The following is a 19,395-nucleotide window of genomic DNA, read 5'->3' as shown; positions in this document are numbered from 1 at the left end:
TTTATATGTTTAGAATGAAAACATGTCCTATCACTGTTTTGAATTAAAATGCTTCAAATGAGGGTGCGGTGGGGCTTGAGGAATGGCATAGTCGTTATTTTGAACAAGTACATTTGATTAGTTTTCTATGAGTGCTACCGGTAGGTTGTATCAACTGCATATACTTTGTCCCTGACGCTGATTTGAACAGTTTGTGGATAAGTACTATATTTCAAAACTACATTAATTTGTAGAAGCCAAACACGGGAATAATATAAAACAGTTTGAGACGCACTCAGCAATACAACAGTTACAGACGTTGAAACAAAACACTCCCCGTTCTCCCCTACTCATACATGTTCTCCGCGCACACTAATATACGGGTGGTGCCATATCAGCAGAGCGCTTCTAATCGTGCTCTTTTGTGTGTAATCTCCATAACGCATGTATATGTGAGCAAGCGTCTTTATCATGTCACATCCATGTTGCCGCTTGACGCGTTTCGTCTGGAATCTGCTGGAAAGCCGCTGAGCTTCGTGCACCAATCTGACGCGATACCATCCACAAAGTGCACGGAAGATCTCAGAGGAGCATATCTTCGATTTTGCATGGATTTGTGTTTTGCTCTGCGCTCTTGGCATCACTGCGTAAAAGACTGATCCTATTGCCGAGGGGGGAAAGGCGCTGGCGCTGCGCCACGATTTGGCAAGTGCGCCTCCCTTCTTCACCGCTGTTTGGCTTATTCATAGTTAGGGGTTTGGGTTTGGCTGTTTTTAAAAAGGCAAGCACTGCTGTGAAGTTGATCAGTCTGCTCAGAAAACTTCCAGAGGGGAAAGTGTTTTGGAATCGGAAAGTCCAGAATTTCAGTGCGCAACCAATTGCGCACAAACTGGACTATTGGAGAATACCCATGTGATTCATTTATTTTATATGTATTTATATGAAAATCCACCGGATTGTTTTTATCATCTTTTTAAGAGACTATTTTTCATTTTCGCATTTTTAAAACACCCCAACCAGTGCTTTCACTTTGCATGCGGACTTTTCCTCTGAGTCGAATCTGAGCCAAACGTTCATGCGCTCTCATATCTAGTTCTTGTTTTTTTTTTTTTTTTTTTTTCTTTCGCCATCGGACCTCATTCACTTTTAAACGAAGTATGGCTCTTCTTGTGCTGGGTACATTTCTGACGGCGCTGTCCATCAGCGGAGGCTCTTATGTGCCGTGCGAGCCGTGCGATCAGAAGGCGATCTCCATGTGTCCTCCGGTCCCGGTGGGCTGTCAGCTGGTGAAGGAGCCCGGCTGCGGCTGCTGCTTGACTTGCGCTCTAGCGGAGGGGCAGGCGTGCGGGGTGTACACCGGTACATGCACACACGGGCTGCGCTGCCTGCCGCGCAACGGCGAGGAGAAGCCGCTTCACGCCCTGCTGCACGGCAGGGGAGTGTGTACGAACGAGAAGGGATACAAACCACCGCACCCACCTATTGGTAAGTTGACTGGAAAGCAGTGCGCCTTTGTTGCACGGAGGCATTGTTGCGTTGAGATCGTGTATCTGGTGGGAACTTTGTGGCTTGCGCTGATCCAGTTTTATTGCGTGCGCATGTTTCTGCATGAGCCTTTTCTGTGTTGTGGCCGGTCTGTGCTGCTCACTGCTGTTTTCCATCATATTCCAGTGCAGCAGATCAGTGAAACCTGTTTATGTTTCATCCGAAGCCAGTCATTAACAAACGATTTTCAATGCCATTTTACGCTGCAAAGGCACTTACAAAAAGTACAGTGTTTTCTTGGACATATAATGTAAATACCATTCCGTTACCATTTGATTATAATCTGGTACTTCCACATTTGATTGCTGCGCATTATAAGCATAAGTGTCGATTTTTTTTATTCAAACCCAATTATTATCAACTAACACTACTACTGAAGGTACAATGGGGCTACCATGGTATTTTGGACATGTACTATGGTACTACCATGTTTTTTGGGCACTTACCATATCATGGAATTGTTTTGGACGTACCATGCCTTGGTTGGAATCCCATATAATGGCATTACTGTCACAGTACTTTTTGTAAGAAATCTTGTGCCATTTTTTTGTACTTAAGCTGCTAAAGTAACATGTGTATGTGCACATACATAATTTGCAGTGAATTTTAAACATCTATTCTATCATGGCAAAGTTCTGATTCTGCATTTCATTGGCACGGAAGCAATGCAGCATCAGACTCACCAGAGCTGCATAATTTAGTATGCAGCTCAGAACTCTGTAAAGAGCCTCAAGATGCATAACTTGCTTGTGCATAGTTAGTGTTTGATTTGGCAACGGCGCTCTATTGACATTAGTGACTCCTCCATTGTTATGATCGCACCTCTCATCATTGTACGGTGTACCCACGCCTCATGATATTCTTGATTGAGATTCTAGGTTGCTCTGAATTTAGGTCTAAGTCTGTGGGTGGTGTTGAGGGTCGGATTACCGTTCAAAGATTAAATCCATGGGAAGGAGGGTAGCTGTAAGTGTCTACAAGCCTTCCTATGCACAAAAATCACACGTTTATTAAGAATAACCGTGCACAGCATGCATATTTATTTATATTTACATATTTGACGAATGGTTTTATTCAGTGCATTCAAGTCATGCTTTCCCCTGGAATCGAACCCCCAACCTTGCCGTTGTTAGAGCAATGCTCTACCAGTTGAGCTACAGGAACAAAAATGAAGTTTTCAGCTTACAGAACTATATCTTTTAGACAACAGCAATGCATGAGAACATTTGCTTTATTCTACGTGACAGCACATATTGGTAAAACAGATGAGGTTTAATTCAGCCGTGGGCGTTTGTACACAAATACAACCCCCTCACACACAGGTGCACATCAGAAACCTGTTTGTCTCTATCTGAAGTCCTCTGATGAGTGCGGTTGCTGGTTTACCCCTTCTGTGATTGCAGTGGGCACACAGTCGAGCCCTTGTGATTCAGCAAAATGTCTGTGGAGCCGATCTATCAAGAGCTGTTCGTCAAGCATGGGGATGAATTTAGAGGGACGCTTCTAGCCTCCCGTGGTATTTGGTTTCAGCCTGGTTTTACTAGCTGGGCAGGACAGAGAGAGAGAGAGAGAGAGAGAGAGGGAGAGGGAGAGAGAGGGAGAGAGGTCAAGCGTCCTTGTCCGCATTAGGATCCAGAGCCTTTTGGCTCGTGTCTACCTGATCCATTTTTATTCCCCCTTAGTTTCACAGATATGCAAACATAAAATTGAAATACAAGTTTAAAACGGAATCATTTCTCAATATAACATATGAATAATGTCCTACGTTCATTGCATTGAATGCTGGCACTCACGGTTTAAAGATTCAATGCTTTGAGCCAAGTACAAAAGGTGATGCCAGATCCAAGATTGGCAAATCCTGCAAATTTGTCGATGATCACATGGGAGACTTTCTGTTTGGACATGCCATGAGGATCTTGGATGGAGCTGCCAACGGTTATGACTACAGGCTACTTGCCCGCTAAGTCTGCGCTAGCAACGGTCATAGACAGAGAATGAGGGAGAGCGAGCGAGCGTGCAAATAAACAAACGTAAAGAATCGGGCTGTTGTATTCGGTTACTTCAGTATCTCTGATTTATGCGTTTTATTTACCCACTAGAGACGTAGCCATAGCTAAACAACGATTACAAGGGAATGGAACTCAGTTGTTCTTCTATTGCCTGTCTGTCATCTCATTTTTATATTACGCTACAGGCCAAACTCACAGAAACATATACTTTCTTGCAACATCAGACTGACATTGACAGATATATGGCTCGCTTCACTGAAAAGGACCTGAATAGATCTCTTGCACTTTTTGAAAGTGATGCCCAGCTTTTGAAACTGTATAATCAGCACATCGGTTACTTTTAACCACTTTTTTTTTTTTTTACCATAATCCAAAACTACAGTCTACAGCGCTCGTATATCAAGTGCCCAGTCATCCTTCGCAGAGGTATGCAAGCAGGGAACCTATTTGGCACACTTGAATGACTTCTTCCAGTAAAGTTTAACTGCAATCTGCCCAGCGTGTATTTGTCATTGGCACCTGGAAAGCAAGTGAGTAGCAGCTGTGAAGAAAATCAGCTTGCACAGTAGTCTCATCTCTGTCAGAAACGTGATTCCCAGGCTGCGACATCCTCACGCTGGGCCCTGCTTAAATAGGAACACATGTTAGGCTGACCAAAACAGTGAACGCACAAAAACAATCTATTTAATCTATGGGTTTACAGCTCACGTTTAGAAAATTAAACATACAGAATGGAAGCAGACAGCAGGGGCTGTAACCATGTGGTTTAGCAGAAGACGCCGACCTGTTGAAACCTCCTGTCATGTGCTTCGGGGTGGTGGAGGGGGAGCCGCAGTGTCACGTTTCTTTAGGGAAGGAGAACAAAAGGTGCCTAATTTCTTGCCTGCAGCACAGGTTCAGATGTGGTTCCAAAGTGCTGCCTCGAATTTTGCGCCCTGCAGGATTCTCGAGAGGACAGATACAGATACAGCACAAGACAAAATCGTTACTTTGCAGTAGCTCTGTTACAGTTGTTACATTTGCTTGTGGAGGATCATGGGAAAGCCGATGTGGTGGCATTTGGGGCTTACAGCCAAAATTTGGCTTGCTCCGGATAGCTTATTTATTCAAATTTTCATAAAGCTCATTCTTTGAGCAACACACACTTGTTGTGTGCATAACAAATCTACTTACTAGTGTACTGTAAGTGGGTGAAATTACCCAAGTTTGATATTATGTTACTTTATATCATGCTAACACTGTAAATGCACTGTACTAATAGTTACTAATAGAATATGTACTTTTACTTACTAAACGTATACAACAAGTAGTTACGACGCTAATTCTAAGCCACAAATGAAGCCTAAACCCAACTAAACAAGCAAAATATTCTTCATATTACTCACCTATGTATATAAAAAGACTTTCTTGACTCGTTTGGGACACGTCTCGCGCCACATTTTCACACTACTGCTTGGTTCCTTGTCGCTCTCATGTGTAAACAATGTAAAGCAGTCCTGTCCACTGATAGTCATGCAAATATATCTACCACAGTTTAAATGGTATAGCAAAATCTCTGGCTGACACAGTTCTACCATCATAACGCCCAGTTGTGCTTCCTACAGTTTAAAACCTTCACACAACGCATCCTTCTCATGGGCATTTCGTCATTTTCAGTGTCAGTTTTTGAGGCCCATTTCACCTGTAGAATATCCGAAGGTGTTTTTTCACTTTAAGCCACACATGAACAATTACATATCCCCTATAAACGATTCTATACAATCTTAAGATGAATAAAGTTAATAAACAAAAGATAGTTTGGAAGAGGAAAGATTGTACCAAGATACTCTTGATGGAAAGATGCCTTGAGCTTACAGACAGTATCGCTCTCTTGCCATTGTCTGAGCTAATTGAAATCAGCGACTGGGAGTGATCCACTAATGTCCTGAAGAGCACCTCTTGAGTTCATGTTTCGGAGTGTTGATGACATGAGACACGGTCAGGCGATGAAGAGGTGCGCACATGTGCTTTCAGCCTGAAGGGCATCGACAGGTGTCATCACTTTGCATTGTCCTGAATTACAGGGGACTTGTTTGAATAGTAAGTTATATGATGAGTTTCTTGGTTGTCACCGATAGCGAATTGCAACATGGAAACTTTTATCCCAAAGTCTAGCTCTTAATGTTACTTTGTAGTCTGCAATTACCCAGATTTTAACTCGCATTACTGCGCAGTTGCATTTGTACGGAGCTCCGCGCATGACATGCAGGAAAAAATAGTAGGCTAAATCGTTTTACAATTTACTTTTTTTTTCTTCTTGCACGTCATGTGCGGGGCTCCGTACATTTGTGGTGGTTTTCTGGTTATCTAGCATGCTACAACGGCCCAAACATGTCGTGGACACAGTCCAGGCTTTAAATATTTAGCAGTGGAATCTTGCCAGGGATGCCATGGTTGGTCTGTGACAATGAATGCAAGACAAAGACAAGCCCAGCAGAATGGCCTGCTTCAATAACGACTTTCAAAATAGAGCTAGTCTGAATATTTAACAATAGCAAGACCTAATTCTAACCGTGCATGCTAATAAGAGACTAAAAGACATGGTTTGAGGCCCCAAAGGATTTCAGAAGCACCTTGTATTTGCATTTGTCGGCTTGTTTAGCAGCACATTCTGAAAAAAGAATCTGACTAGGTGACAACGCAACTCAAAAGGAGATCTGCTTTCATCATTAGCCCCAGAGCTGTAAGAAACTGTGGATATTCATGAAGTATAATTGCCCAGCGCACATGTAAATTATTAAACAGAGCCCTATCAGATGCATCTCTTTTGGCCAGGCTCGGGTCCCTTTATCTTAATGAAAAGTTTTGCAAGACCAAGAGGAGAGACACCAATACCTCTTGAGCATTCTTTCCAAAGCTCATTTGAATAGACAGGCTACACGTGATACGTCTGGTTTGGCCGGGCTCCAGGATCTTGGCTGTGTGTCAGATGTTAAACACAGACCCGCTAAACCTTTACAAGCTGGGGACCACGAGCATGGAAAAAGTGATTTTGGTCCTCACTCCAAAAAGCCTTCAACAGAAAAGGCGAATTTAGTGGTTTACAAACTCTAGGCATTGCTGATTTCATTAACACGATGCATTTGGGCCGTGCGCGAGGAGTAAAATCACGAAAACAACCGTAAGGAATTGTTTGTGCCAACCCAGTCATCATCCTGCACCATCCCTTTTAAGTCTAAATTTCTAAGCCATGTAAATCTCACTCTAGGCAAACTTCCCTATGACATTTCCATGAGGTGATCTCAGATTCGGTGGCTTCAGGAGCCCAAACCTGCGGGGAAATCTGTACAGAAATTTCAGTCTGCCAAGTCATGGGTTGCGGGATTGATTTCAAAGAGACAGCACCATGCACTGATTGTAACTTCAGAAGCCAGGAAACCAATTCCTGTAATGACCAGGCACCCGCCCCATGCGTCTCCAGGTCAGACAGACTCTTTCACCACCGGCCCGCTCCAGGACACCCTGCCCCAGTCCACAGCAATGTGAAGCACTGGAGCTCAGAGGGACTGCGATGGCAGCTATCTCAGTCATTTCTGCTGGCTGCCTCAGCTGTCTGATAATGCCCTCTTGGCTGTATGCACAAAAAATACTTGGCACCCCAACAGACTTGATGTTCAGGCCTGAATCCGTATGTCCATTTCCATTCTGTCTGATTCTCGAATGAAGCCACTATATCAATATCAACAAAATACTATCGTATCAATATATACATTATAATAATCGCTTTGTGTTGTGCCTCATGCCCGGTACATATTGTACGGTTTTGGGCTGTCCAAGACGAAAGATGACCAATCGTGGCGATTTTAGTGGTTTCGGCTCCCAAATGGTGGTCCTACTTCGTACAGTGAGAGAGGTTCAACGACGGCCATTGTCACGGTCTTGCACTGAGGAGCCAATAAAAGAGCAACATGACGTATTGATCAACGCGACTCTACGCAACATGGTGCTAAAACGTAAAAAATTGCAAAATTGGCATGTCAAGTTGGTCTCTTTTCCCTAGCCTAGCCTCTTTTTTTTGCGCACATAAAAAACACAATTGCCAAAGTGCGATTCATCTTGCTCCATTTGTTTACCACTAGCGCATGCTGATTATGTTTCATTCTTCTATACTAACTTATAGAAGTCATAGCCTACGAATCAATAGGTGTCATCATCGTACAGTCTACATACTTCATACCCAAGTTTATTAGATTCATGTAGTACAGTGTGATATATAATGTTATCTTTTAGGTAGCAGGCATAAGAAGATCCTTTACTCAAGTGTTACAACAACAACAACAAAAAACTCGACAAATGCATAAAACAGTTTGCAATTTGAATAAAACAACTTGGTGCACTAATAAAGAACATGCAAAACAGGAGTGCATTTATCAGAATTTAGAATTGGGACATAAGTTCATTTAATTAGTGAATAAATTGCATGCTGTCATCAGGTTTAGTCTGAAAGGATGCAATATAATATTCACTAAATTATATAATTAAACCACAACCATAAATAAATACACTCCTATTAAAAATGGCATTTTGTATCATAACTTCGATAAATGTTCATTTATTAGATGATTTTACTAGTTTGGATTTTGTATTTTTATCTCCTGGTCTTGTATGCTTAGTGTTAATGATCTGTTAATCTCCTCTGGATGCACTATGTTTGGCTTCGCTTTGCATGGTTCAACTGTTCAGTTTTATGAAGCTCAGCTTTGTCCAAAAGTATTTGACTTCAGTTGAAAGACAATTTATAAGTAGAGGCATGTATCCTGTGGAGTTTTACTATCAAACTATATGTGCTTGAATTACTTGTTCTGCAGTATCTCCACATTTTCCCTGGACACATGTAGACAGTTACTACATACACAGCCTTAGATTCTTGTAGAAGAAGGTTGTGGTTGTCATGGTGTTATGGTTATTGTGACTTCAAAGTTCCTCAAGTACTGCTCTGAGCAGTTAAGGATCCTTTGAAAAAAGCTGTTTCTGTTCTCACTCATGCTCACAATGAAATCAAAGGAATTATTCAGCTGTAAAAACAGAAGCGCATTCAATGTTTAGGCACCTAAATGCATTTCAGAAGAATCCCACCAAATAGTATTAGAATCTTGAGGATTTTGACCCAAGGCATAACCAAGTGTTTCAAGTTGCATAGGGTGTGATAGGTTGGGAAGGGGGTGGTCATCAGCTGTTGATCCTGCCCCCACCCTCTGTAAACAAATGCATAGGAAGCATTTGGTGGAAAAACAGTTGCTTTCATGTTTATACTCTAGACACTCATTAGCAACCAGGGCGTGTAAATCAAAAGCCTTTTGTCTCATTTTGGTAAATCAAATTTTCTAGCAATGTTGCTTTGCAACTGTAAACAACCTAAAATACACCATATCACAATAGTCCACCAGTTGTCTAACAACCGACTCCACTACGTACCACTTAGTCCGTTGTTAAGATGACAAAAAGTTTTAAAAGTTATATTTTTAGACTGGCCTGTCTCAGTGGTCTTACAGCACTCGTTGTATGTCAAAATGACTGAGATGGCCTGTAATTTGAAAGATAACAAATTGTGCGGCTTATTAAAGGGATAGTTTACCCAAAAATGAAAATTACCCCATGATTTACTCACCCTCAAGCCATCCTAGGTGTATATGACATTCTTCTTTCAGACAAATAGGAGTTATATTAAAAAATGCCCTGGATAATCCAAGCTTTATATAATGGCAGTGAATGGGAGCCCAAAATTTAAAGCCCAAAAAAGTGCATCCATCCATTATAAAATGAATCCACACGGCTCTGGGGGGTTAACAATGGCCTTCTGAAGCGAAGCGATGCGATGTGTTTGTTTAAGAAAAATATCCATATTTAACATGTTTTTAAGTAAAATATCTAGCTTCCGGCGGACCGCCTTCCGTATACAACTTACGGAAAAAGCGTAACTGGCGCGACGCATTTTGAAATGCGAGAGGCGTTACACTTTCTTCGTAAGTTGAATATGGAAGGCGGTCTGACGGAAGCTAGATATTCTACTTTATAAAGTTTTAAATACTTTTCTTACAAAAACACATCACTTCACTTCAGGAGGACTTTATTATTTAAGGCTTGCTAATATATTTAAATTTTAGCCAGGCGGATGATAAAACGAATGAAGAAATCCCATAGATTTACATCAAAGGACCTGAACATTTCAGAGAAAAGAATGTAATAGAGAGATACAATACTAAAAACAACTCAAAACGCCCTGGCAACCACTTTAGCGTCATGGCACTCACATTTTCTTGCACTGAAAGTCTAGTTAACGCTTATTGTTTGATTCTCTTTGTCTTAGATCGTGAATCAATAGAGCATGATGATACAGTGAAGCCAGACACGACTGAAGACCAGAGTCCTAAAATTCCCCTTAAAATTCCAGATGTAATCAACAGCAAGAAGCATGCTGCCGTGCGCAAGGACAAGAAGAAACAACAGGAGAAGCTTCGGACACTGGGGGCGATGGATTACTCCCCCCTTCCCATCGACAAGCACGAGCCTGAATTTGTAAGTTGTGTGACGCAGCAGCTGCAGTATACGATAGCTAGCCGGTAAACTCTGAGGTGATGATGTAACTCGCAATGTGTTGGTCTGACGCAGGGTCCCTGCAGAAGGAAGCTGGATGGAATCATTCAGAATATGAAAGACACCTCACGCGTCATGGCGCTTTCCCTCTACCTGCCTAATTGTGACAGGAAGGGCTTCTTCAAGCGCAAGCAGGTAAGTCTTTTATTATATAACATGAATATTTAATATGATCCTTTTTTTTATCATTAGCTAACATTGTCAGTCAGTCAGCCACCAGCGTAAATAGTTAGACTGCAGAACCACTGCACGTCTCTCAGCAACCTTTCCTAAATGAATCTGTTTTTGAACAAATCGGTTCAGTCAAAATTCAAACGACTCACATAGACAGTCACTGTCACCACCTACTGGTGTTTTGATGTAATTTGCATACAGAATAACTGAAAAATCCCTACCACAAAAAAGTATCTATTTTGTCTACCAGTATACCATTTAATTCTTTTAATTTTTGAGCTACATGAACCCAAAATGAACCAAATGATCAGATTATTTAACACATTTGTCAAATATACATACATGTGACCATCCATCAGTTCAATTCTAGAATAATGCGACCTAAAATACACCATATAGTCAACCGGTCAAGTAGTCGATTAGTGAGGTCCACTAGTTTATTTACACTTTCTGCACTGCTCTGAGACAAAAAGATTTAAAAGTTGCATTTTTAGACTGGTCTGCCTCAGTGGTCGTATAGCACTTGTCAAAGTCAAAATGATTGAGATGGTCAGTCAAATCGAAGAAGGTGGCGTTACGGTTTGCAGAAGCCGAACATGAATTCAAGTGAAACCCTTCAGTTTTAAGGGTGAAAGAGTGTGAGGTAGAATATAATTCATTTGTGATGCAAACTACTCAACCTTTTTGTTAAATGTCACCCTTTTAATTAGAAAGTATAGGCTATCATTTACGTGATTCATGTAAATCAAACTTAAATTTGACGAAAACATTAACAGAGCCATTTTCTGCATATTATTAAGAGTGAATGCATGTATAATTGAAAATAAAAATCTTATTTTCAAACTGAATTCTAGCTCCTTTACTGTTTGCTGTTTTTCTTTATTCCCATAAATCCCATAAATAAAGGGACAGTTAACCCAAAAATGAATATTCTGTCATTAATTATTCATGTCGAAACACAAATATTTTTTATGAAATCTTAGAACTTTCTGTCCCTCCATACAGCTGTGCAACTACCTCTTTGAAACTTCTAAGTTTATAAAGAGATCGTAAAACTAATCCACATGACTTGAGTGGTTTAGTCCAAATTTTCTGAAGAGACTCAATCGCTTTATATGATGAACAGATTGAATTTTATTCACATATAAACATTCATCAACTCACACATCAGTTGTGGTAAGCATGTTCGCTTGACATGCAAGAACCAATGAGGTTCATTTTCATGTTACGCAGCACGTTTGAACTTCAGCAAGAACCAATGAGGTTCATTCTCGTGTTACGCAGCACGTTTGAGCTTCTGCAAGAACCAATGAGGTTCATTCTTGTGTAATGCAGCACGTTTGAGCTTCAGCAAGAACCAATGGGGTTCATTCTGGTGTTACGCAGCACGTTTGAGCTTCACCAAGAACCAATGAGGTTCATTCTCATGTTACGCAGCATGTTTGAAATTCAGCAAGAACCAATGAGGTTCATTCTTGTGTTACGCAGCACGTTTGAGCTTCACCAAGAACCAATGAGGTTCATTCTCATGTTACGCAGCACGTTTGAACTTCACCAAGAACCAATGAGGTTCATTCTCATGTTACGCAGCACGTTTGAACTTCACCAAGAACCAATGAGGTTCATTCTCATGTTACGCAGCACGTTTGAACTTCTGCAAGAACCAATGAGGTTCATTCTCATGTTACGCAGCACGTTTGAACTTCACCAAGAACCAATGAGGTTCATTCTCATGTTACGCAGCACGTTTGAACTTCACCAAGAACCAATGAGGTTCATTCTCATGTTACGCAGCACGTTTGAACTTCTGCAAGAACCAATGAGGTTCATTCTGGTGTTACGCAGCATGTTTGAGCTTCACCAAGAACCAATGAGGTTCATTCTCATGTTACGCAGCACGTTTGAAATTCAGCAAGAACCAATGAGGTTCATTCTTGTGTTACGCAGCACGTTTGAGCTTCACCAAGAACCAATGAGGTTCATTCTCATGTTACGCAGCACGTTTGAACTTCACCAAGAACCAATGAGGTTCATTCTCATGTTACGCAGCACGTTTGAACTTCTGCAAGAACCAATGAGGTTCATTCTGGTGTTACGCAGCACGTTTGAGCTTCACCAAGAACCAATGAGGTTCATTCTCATGTTACGCAGCACGTTTGAGCTTCACCAAGAACCAATGAGGTTCATTCTCATGTTACGCAGCACGTTTGAACTTCACCAAGAACCAATGAGGTTCATTCTCATGTTACGCAGCACGTTTGAACTTCACCAAGAACCAATGAGGTTCATTCTCGTGTTATGCAGCACGTTTGAGCTTCAGCAAGAACCAATGAGGTTCATTCTCTTGTTACGCAGCACGTTTGAGCTTCTGCAAGAACCAATGAGGTTCATTCTCATGTTATGCAGCACGTTTGAGCTTCTGCAAGAACCAGTGAGGTTCATTCTTGTGTTACGCAGCACATTTGAGCTTCAGCATGAACCAATAAGGTTCATTCTTGTGTTACACAGCATGTTTTTAGCTTCAGCAAGAACCAATGAGGTTCATTCTCCTGTTACGCAGCACGTTTGAAATTCCGCAAGAACAAATAATGTTTGAGCACCCGCTCAGGTTTGGTTGAGCTTCTGTTTATGTTATGATCAATGCTTATATGTGAATAAAAGGCTAAATTCAACCTGTTCCCCATATAAAGTGATTGTGTCTCTTCAGAATATTTGGATTCTCTTTATGAACTTTTTGAAGCATCAAAGTGTCAGTTGCATAGCTGTCTATGGAGGGACAGAATTTCATCAAAAATATCTTAATTTGTGTTCCGAAGATAAACAAAAGTCTTAGGGGTTTGGAATGACATGAGTGTGAGTAATTAATGACAGAATTTTCCTTTTTGGGCGAACTATCCCTTTAAATACTTTATTTAATTAATTAAGACCATTACTACTCCCCCATGTTCATTACATTTTTACAGCTGTAGCAATTTAAAAATATGTAGTTTCAGAACTAAATCACTCCCATTTTAATCAACACAGCCATCTACACTAGAATTGCCCATCTTTTTATATTATTACATCACACAATGGATATTTTGTGCATGCATACCGTCATAGTTGAGGCATTCTCATTGTGATGCATGTTAAATGGTGCTTACAGTTATATGACCCTTTGTCCCTTGTCCACCCTGCAGTGCAAGCCCTCCCGCGGCCGGAAACGAGGCATCTGCTGGTGCGTGGACAAATATGGCGTGCAGCTGCCCGGCACTGACTACAGCGGGGGTAACATCCAGTGCAAGGATTTGGAGAACAGCAACAACAACAACGAGTGAGAATCAACCCACCCTGATCACCAGACCTAGGGCCCACCCTCCTTGTCCTGTCCCACCAGTCTACCCGCCAGTCACTTTGAGATTTTGATGCAAAACGACAAAGAAACACAACAGCTATTACAAATACGAACAATCAGACTAAAAAGAAAATGTTATAGTGAGATAATCCACAGGAAACGTTTTGACTGAGTGCTCATCTCTATCTCACTGGACTCAGACTCCAATCAGAGGTGAGGCTAGAGCTGAGTCCCGGCAACAACAACAACAAAAAAAATGTTAAAAATATATACATACAATTATATATTTTTATAGAAGCTGGGGTTTGAGCACCATACTGTTTTGTTTAAAGTTAACATAAAACAAAAAACTACAAAAAAAAAAAAGAATATATGGCATGTTGAATATTAACAGGGCTATCTTGGTCTTTTACATCTTTTGCTGTCAAGGTATCAAAGGAGATAGCAGGAACTCTTACTATTTGAAAAAAAAACACATTTGTTTTCCAAAAAAAAAAAGAAAGAAAAGGAAAACACATGGTAGAGATCTGCTGATACAGTCATCTCTATCTGGCTTTTTGTTGGTCATGTCAGAGCACTTATTCATTGGGGAACCTGCTTGGAAATGTGTAACTTCACCAAGTTCAGTGTATGCGTGTGTGTACGAGTGTGTGTTTGCGTGCACACGCGTGTGAGCAATGAAATACGGCGATAGCTTTCAAAAAAGGAATGTTTTTTTTGTCTTTGTGGCATATCCCTCCCAGAACGTAGTGTAAACCCGGATCCCATTAGACAAATCTGTTTCAGTGGCTCCAGACTTTGTAGCTTACCTAACATGCCAACCGTGCCTATGTAAACAGACGCTGCCACGCAGAGTTACACGGGTGAGCAGAGCGGTCCCGAACGAGAAAAAAAAAGTCCACACAGAGAATCAATCGGTGTCCACGCCTAGAAAAGAAAAGGCCACTCTCTGGAATAGTTTCGTATCAGATATTGTGGCATCTGGGCCGAGTTAAAATCGAGACAGATGCTGTAACCCTTAAACGCTCCCAGCATTTGCGTTTGAACTTTGACGGACGTTCACCGTGCAGAGCGGTCGTTTCTTTCTGTCTGTAATGTTTGATTTTGTTTTTCTCTGAATAACTTTTGTTATGTGCTGTTTCCTTTGACTTCATGGAGGTAATGAAAGTCCACTTATGAGCCATGTTCCTCGACCATGTGGTTTCACTGAAAATAGGTGTAACCTTGGTATATTACCTTTAACTCTAGATTATTGAATGTTTTCTTTTTTTGCTTTGTTATCCTTAACAAACAACCACAACAATCAGGTGCTCAGCAAAGGAGTGTTAGCATTATCAATTTGCATATTTCCATCTGACCTGTCACAGTGACAACTTGCTCATTTGAATGCAGGTCAGACCACTTTTTAAGATCCGCCCACTTTGACTGTTCACAAATCGACTGTAATAGCTCTCTTGGTTAGCATGATGACACATTTCATTTGTATTTCTGTATTTCATCTAACCACAAGGCACGGTGGAAACAGAAGGTGTGTTTCACTACAGCATCGTTCAGTGTGAGTTTCTGTGTGCGAGTCTCAGTGCCTTCCTACATGCAAATACATTTGAATGGTGACGTGAACGTTACACAATAGCCAAGGGGAACGAAACAACCTTTTTATATTGACGAAGGACCTCGATTGCGTTCAAATATGATCAGATATGAAATCCGTTACACTACATTGTACGTCAAGCAGCTATCAGAAATCGCTCCCTGCACCGAGGCTAAGATAGGGAGACCGTAGTCCAGCTAGCGCTAGCTCATTTACTGTTATTTCTCTTACGAATAAGCTGACGATTGATTTGACAGAGACTGCAAATGTGTGTAATTGCTGACGAGAGTATTTTCAATCAAGCTATACATCACACGGGGATACTCACCGGTCGGCTCTTGAAGAGTGAGTGAAGCCATTCCCTGCCACAATGGGTCCGTCCGGATCTTATTTCAGGGCCCGAATGATCATAGTTTCACTGCTGGGAGGGGGCTGTAAAAATAGTCACTAATCTCTCCAGATCTCAATCACACGAATACCCATCATGACCAGGCCCAGACGGAATCCGCGTTTCAGACACGGAGCTACATCTGCGTTCTTATTGGTAGCTGAAAGCACAATCAAATTAGAAACGTGTAGAATTCCGTGCTCAGTGATTCCGTGCGGGCCTGGCTGTCATTTTTAAAATAACCACGGGTCCGCAGAATGTAACCGTTGCACGTCAAAGAAGAATTGCGAATGACAATTGGCTCTCAGATAGGAGGTGGTGAGTGAGAGAAAGAGAGTGTTAACAAGACTTTCGCAGGTGTCTTGAGTACGTCGTGGAGGCGTAGTCGCCGCTGTTGTTGCACAATTAGCCTCGTAGGTGTCTTCACCACGGGGCGAAATCAGTAATCGGAGTTATCCAGGTCCTGATCCATGCCGAAAGCCCCCTCCCGCATTTAACGAAAGCAGCTTGCACTTAAAATTCCTTATCTTGCCACACGTTCAGTGCCGTCTCAAAGTGAATCTCAGTTCAGGTATAGGAGCAGGAGCAGGCCTCGGACAGAGACCCTGCCTGAGTACCTTTGACAGGGGCTTCGCAAGCCCAAGCCTGAGACCCGCGTCATCATTCAGTGGGTTTACCAGTTATACAACTCTACCAATCACAGTCTATTCTCCATCTACTCTTAATAGACTTTGCGTCTCAGTGATATCCGGGGAGAAGGAGAGCGGGTGAGAGCCTTAAGCGGTGATCTTGTGCTGGGCCTCCCTTCACAACATACTGCAAAAAGCGTTTTCTTATTCAGTATTTGTCTCGTTTTCCAGGTAAAATCATCTAAACAACTTCAAAAGTAGTTGTGTTTACTTGAAAAGCAAAATCTTGAATTGCATTCATAAATCAAACCAGTTTGACTTACTTCTGTGGAACACCAAAGGAGAAGTTTAGCATAATGCCCGAGCTGCTCACTTGTATGTTAGAGTCTGTCAAGCTTCAAAATGGACAAACGAACCACCATACAAGTCAACACATTCAAAGCTTTGTGCAAGAAACGTAATTAAATTTAAGCTGTTAATTTAAAATCTTGCCTTGAAAGCTTGCTTGACAGCTGTGGTCACCATTCACTTGTTCAAAATGCAGATGCAAATATCTCCTTTTGCGTTCCATGGAAGAAAGAACGTCACGAGGGTGATAATTCAAGACATATTCAATGAAAATAAGTATTATTATCTTTCATCCTTGTGCTTTTCAAGTCATTTGATCTTGTTTTTTTGTTTTTACTGAAAAACCAGACAAAAATTTATTTTTTTGCAGTGCTTCACACTTCACAGTAGAATTTTTAGATGGTCAGTCTCGGAATCTGATAAGCAGGCACGCAACGGCTTTGGTCATGAGTCCAAAAAAAAGTTATTATCTAAAAACCCTGAATGTTATAAGACGATGCACTATGGCTGAAAAGAGTTTTACCTTGTTTCCCAGGTCGTAGAATCCATCTGGGTGTCATTTTGAGAATGGGAAAGAAATGTCATTAATGTGATTTTGATCCGTTCTGATTTGTAATTAGAGGTAAACGACTATCAATTGCCAGGACGCAGCATGTTGCTTTTGTGCTTATCTGCTTTCATCAGATTCCGAATATTGGGTAGACAGCAGTGTTCATAACTCACACTACAGTAGAAACGACAGGTTTTCTTTCTTTCTCTGAATGCATAACAGTTTTTTTCTTTATTGATTTTCTTTTTTTTTGTGGATGAGAAAAGACTTGATGATTGACCACCTAAATGTGGCTTAAACTGGCATGTGAAAAAGACCCATTAGTGGCTGGAGGACTCTAAAAATGTTCAGCATTTGGAACTCTTATTAAAAACCAATAAAATGAAAAAAAAAAAAAAAAAAAAAAAACTCAAATTATTAAGAAAGTGAATATCACTGTGTAATATTTATTCAACTTGTAATTTATGTACTCTTTTAACCTTTGTCTTTTTTTTTTTTGTTATGACAAAGCATTTATTTAAATAAAGTTATGTATTCATTTAAGCTTGTGCAATAAATTTATTTGTACATGACAGGAATTTGATCTTGTTTTATCAGTAGCCCCATTTCTAGATGTCACACCATTATCACACACTGCATGCAAAAATAAAGACAACAAACACTGTGCCATTTCAATAGCGCAATAGACACACAGTCTTGATATGATCATAACACTTACCAAGCATACACTGCTTGTAAATCCCTCAGGTTGGCATATGTTAAAGGGATGTTCCGAATGCTATCAGCAGCAATAACTTCAACCTATTTTATTACACTTACAATGGACGTACACAGTTAAATACAGTTTAAAAAAAACATGAATTAAACATGTGATGGCATTAGACTAGGTTGATAGAAATACTTTGATGTCATACAGATCAGCACCGCTTCAAGTCGAACACACCTTGTCAATCTTCCATCATCAATGTAATGAAAATATCAGTAACTTTAGCATGATATATTTTCCACATTTTATAATAATATTAAAGTCATCAAAACTGAATGGAAGTATGGGAATTATTTAGTAACCAAAATGTTAAACAAATCAAAACTAAATTTAAGAGATATTTAGCTATGCACACTTTGGATTATTTTATCTTCATGAGACGCAGGATTTTTTAAACATTATTAAAGGGGTTTACAAATATACTGTACATTTGAATTAATGCATAACCAGATTGTCAATCAACTGCACAGACATCTGAGAAATTATGATTTAGATATTTTAACAGATAAAAAAAAACAGTTATCACTGATTAATGCATGCAAGTGCTTTAACAAAAACATAATCTTAATATTTTTTCATTTAAATCTGTTTGAAAGTCTCTTATGCTCACCAATCCTGCATTTATTTGGTTTAAAAAAAACTGAAATAACAGTAATATTGTGAAATATTATTAAAATTTAAAATAATGGTTTTCTACCATATACTTTAAAATATAATTTATTCCTGTGATGACAAGCTGAATTTTCAGCATCGTTACTCCAGTCTTCAGTGTCACATTATCCTTCAGAAATCATTCTGATATGATGATTTAGTATCAATGTTGGAAACCGTTGTTGTGCTGCTTAATATATATTTTTTTTAATGTGATACTTAAAAAAAAAAAAAAAAGAACAACATATTTAAAATATAAATCTTTTGTAACATTATACACTAACAGTTCATTTAGTTGGGGGTCAGGGTTTTTTTCTTTCTTTTTTTGAAAGAAATTAATGAAAATGTTAAAATGATAAAAAGTGATAGTAAAGATTTATATTATTAGAAAAACTTTCTATTTTGAATAACTCCTGTTCTTTTTAACTTTTTATCCAATGAATTCTGAAAAAAGTATCACAGGTTCCAAAAAAATATGAAGCAGTACAAATCAGCATATTAGAATGATTTCTGAAGGATCATGTGATGCTGAAATGATGCTGAAAATTCAGCTTTGCATCACAGAAATCAATTCTATTTAAAAGTATATTAAAAGAGAAAAGCATTATTTTAAATTGTAATATTATTTCTCAATATTAATGTTTTTTTTCTGTATTTTTGATCAAATAAACGCAGGCTATGAGCATAAGAGACTTCTTTCAAAAACTTCAAAAATAGTAATGTTTCCAAACTTTTAACTGGTACTTTGTGTATACATGCATTATATATGTATACATATTAGGACACGAGACACACACA

General features: G+C 39.9%; 1 protein-coding gene across 2 annotated transcripts; it reads left to right on the top strand.

Annotated features, from left to right (window-relative positions):
- The first annotated feature begins 356 nt into the window (after positions 1-356).
- Positions 357-17,548, top strand: igfbp5b (insulin-like growth factor binding protein 5b). 2 transcript variants are annotated; one of them, XM_079821457.1, is made up of 4 exons: positions 357-1,464; positions 9,880-10,088; positions 10,182-10,301; positions 13,520-17,548. In XM_079821457.1, exons 1-4 carry the CDS (start codon positions 1,137-1,139, stop codon positions 13,655-13,657), a joined length of 795 nt encoding a protein of 264 aa, XP_079677583.1. In that variant the 5' UTR covers positions 357-1,136; the 3' UTR covers positions 13,658-17,548. The 2 variants fall into 2 exon arrangements, with proteins under 2 accessions (XP_079677583.1, XP_079677584.1); XM_079821458.1 differs by having other exon boundaries at positions 749-1,464; positions 9,964-10,088.
- Positions 17,549-19,395: the final 1,847 nt, after the last annotated feature.

Source organism: Gobio gobio, assembly GCF_949357685.1.
Source record: "Gobio gobio genome assembly, chromosome: 7".
Lineage (NCBI taxonomy): Eukaryota > Metazoa > Chordata > Actinopteri > Cypriniformes > Gobionidae > Gobio > Gobio gobio.
The sequence above is the reverse complement of the archived record's forward strand: the minus strand, read 5'-3'. Positions and strand labels throughout refer to the sequence as shown.